Source organism: Frankliniella occidentalis, unplaced genomic scaffold, assembly GCF_000697945.3.
Source record: "Frankliniella occidentalis isolate FOCC.00 unplaced genomic scaffold, Focc_3.1 Scaffold82, whole genome shotgun sequence".
Lineage (NCBI taxonomy): Eukaryota > Metazoa > Arthropoda > Insecta > Thysanoptera > Thripidae > Frankliniella > Frankliniella occidentalis.
Window position 1 is genome coordinate 711481 of NW_026267212.1, and position 2761 is coordinate 714241.

General features: G+C 58.1%; 1 protein-coding gene across 1 annotated transcript; it reads right to left on the reverse strand.

The window, feature by feature from the left end:
* Positions 1-50: 50 nt before the first annotated feature.
* Positions 51-1633, reverse strand: LOC113216709 (atrial natriuretic peptide receptor 1-like). The gene is made up of 3 exons (XM_026436510.2): positions 1505-1633; positions 389-527; positions 51-285 (listed from the first exon to the last, which is right to left on the reverse strand). The coding sequence occupies exons 1-3, from the start codon at positions 1529-1531 to the stop codon at positions 176-178; spliced, it is 276 nt and encodes a 91-aa protein (XP_026292295.2). The 5' UTR covers positions 1532-1633; the 3' UTR covers positions 51-175.
* Between the last annotated feature and the right edge of the window lie 1128 nt (positions 1634-2761).

Here is a 2761-nt window from a genome sequence, read left to right on the forward strand (position 1 = left end):
GGGAGGAAGAGAGAGAGAAGGGGGGGGGGATGGGTCAATTTTGGACTAGCTGTACAAGATTTGAAAACGGAAAGGTGCTGTAACGAGCCAAAGGCTACGGTGCTTGGGCGGCCTCCCCGCTCGGCCCAGAGGTTGGCGGGGGCCGTCCGGGCCTTCGGGGCGGCGCACCCGTCCGTCATTCGATGCTCAGCCGGTCGACGTACCTGTATATGAAGAAGGACGCGACGGCCAGCACGACGACCACGGAGCTCAGCACCATGCTGAGGATGGCGTACCCGGGCAGGGCTGCAAAACAATGGGGAAGCGGTCATCGGGGGCCTCGAACAGGGGTGGCACGTCCTCCACGACGGCGTCCTCCTCCTGTCCTGTCACACGTCGCTGGACTTACCGTTGTCTGGGCAGAGGCTGCCGTCGAAGCCGCACAGGGGCGTGTCGGCGGGGGGCTCGGTGCGGCCGCCCGACCAGTGGATCTGCCGGTCAGGGACGTACTCCAGCCGGTGCTTGCCGCCGATGTAGTTGGCTACAATCTGTGCGGTCCCCACAAAATAAAAAAAAAATAGAATTGCGTGCAGTTTGTTGTACGTGACGACTAACTGTCCTCTGACTCGGGGCTTTAGGTCGTTTGCGGGAACCCCCCGGAGGCTCTAAGAGTCTTTATTATTTATAGTCGGCTCAAAAAAAATGTAAAAAAGCAGACGGCTCCTGCTCTTCCCGCTGAAGAGTGTCACTGCGCAGGGAGCGGTGGGGCCCTGGTCCCTTTGGAGCCGTCCGCCCCGCCCCGGCACATCATGTGGCGACCCACAAACAGAAAAGGGGGGGGGGGATATAGCGGAAGCGAGGGAGATTCAAGGGGCGTGAGTGTGACAAACAATGAAAAGGTGGTGAGAGGGGAAGGGAGCCGCGCGGACGGGCCGCGTAGACAACACGGCAACGCCCATACCGCGCCCCGGAGGGGCCCCCATAACAGGAGGGGGGAAAAATATAAGACAAGGAGACTGACGTCTTATTTCTATGAGGAGATCACCTCCAAGCAAACCTGAGTAGGCAAGAAAAGGCAGAGCAGCAGGAAGAGTAAAAGGGCGCCGCGCGAGAGAAAGAGGGATTTTTAGCGAGAGGCAAAGTGCACGTGTGCACACACAAGAGGGGTGGAAGGTTAGCCGCAGCCGTGGCGCAGCGCGGCCGGGCGAGCAGAGCGCCCCTTCGCGCCCCGCCTCTCTGGGCCGTGTTGACTCCCTGAATGTATCAATTAACCGTCCCTTGAGCGCCCCGGCGTAGCGAGACCCCCATGCCTCCCCCCTTGCTGACGGGGAACAATGTTCAAATTACGGAGTGGAGGAGAGATAATTTTACCTGCGCGTCATTTGCCGAGGCCCCGCCCCAAAACTTTCCCAAAAAAGAAGGGCTCGCAAAAGCAGCAAAAGGACAAGGGCGCAAACTGGGAACCGTTTGTTTTAGATAATGATATCGCGAGCGAGGCAATTAGACGGGCCGAACTACAACACACCTTGAACTCGCCCGTCTCGGGGTCCATGTCGAGCAGCGAGTAGTCGGCGATTCTGTCTCCATTGGAATCGATTTTGACGTCGCCCGAAATTCCTGCAAAGAGAAACAAAAGGGCCTGTTTTAAAATCAACGCGCCTCACCAGGAGCGGAATTGTGTGGGGTGAGGATGGATGGGGCGGGGGGGGGGGGGGCTAAATTAATTGCTGAATTGTATTTCCACACAAATCTAGCCCGTCCTCCTGCCGCACCTCGGCTCGGCGGGGACGCAAGAGACTGCGACATGCTCCTCATTATAGTCTGCTCTCCGCGTAGAAGCAATCGTTATTGGGACCCGGCAGGAAATAAAAATCATTCACTTCCCATGTTTGCATCATCTGCCTTGGAGTTTGCCTTGTTAAAACTCTCTTTGTGGAGAGGGGCCCAGCCCGGCGGCCGGCATGCCGCATGGCATGCCGGCATCGAAAATTGAAAAGCAGCCCGAGAAAAAAAAAGGTATAAATATACTCCGGGGGAAAACAAACTCAGGCGTACCAAAGAGACCGGTGGAACTTGCAATCGTGAGGGGGAGGGGGGTGGGGGCTAGGCAACACACAGGAAGCTACAGAGTCACGAGTGACTGTTCCGAGAAGACCAACGCGACGCGAAAAGCAATCCGCCACATCACGCGCAGCGCTCGGGGCCCCTGCTCCTACGAACGCGTAGCGAGGGGCGTTATTAAAAAGGAGAAAGGGAGATAAAAGCGGGGCGACGCGTTGACGAAATGACGCGGCATATCTCGGTGTTTCCCGGGTAGGCCCTCCCCCGACAACCGCAGCGCCGCAATCGTCCCGGCCGCCGCCAAACAGACTCGATAAAAACGAATTCGTGCATAATTTGTGCGCAGCGCGGGATGGCCCGCGCACAGCAGCTACTACCCCCTTTCCCTATCTCTTGCTTGGCAGAAAAAGGGGGCGGGGGTGAAGAGGGACATCATGGAACCTCTGGGTCATTTCGTGGAGTCAGCCTCCCCCCCGCCCTCCCCTCGCCCCGCAAACCACGCAGCACGCATAGGCCAAACTTTAAAGCCCCGCGCATTCGTCAGCGGGCTCGGACGGGGCTACTACGGCTGGAAAACCCGCAGGGGGTAAAGGAACTCCACGGTGGAGGGTGGAAGAAAAAAAAATCAATCGAAGAGGACTTTCCATCGTGGAGAGAAATGAAGGTCTTAAAGTGACCATCCCCTGAATGAGCGGCGTGGCGAGGCGTGGCGCGCGACACG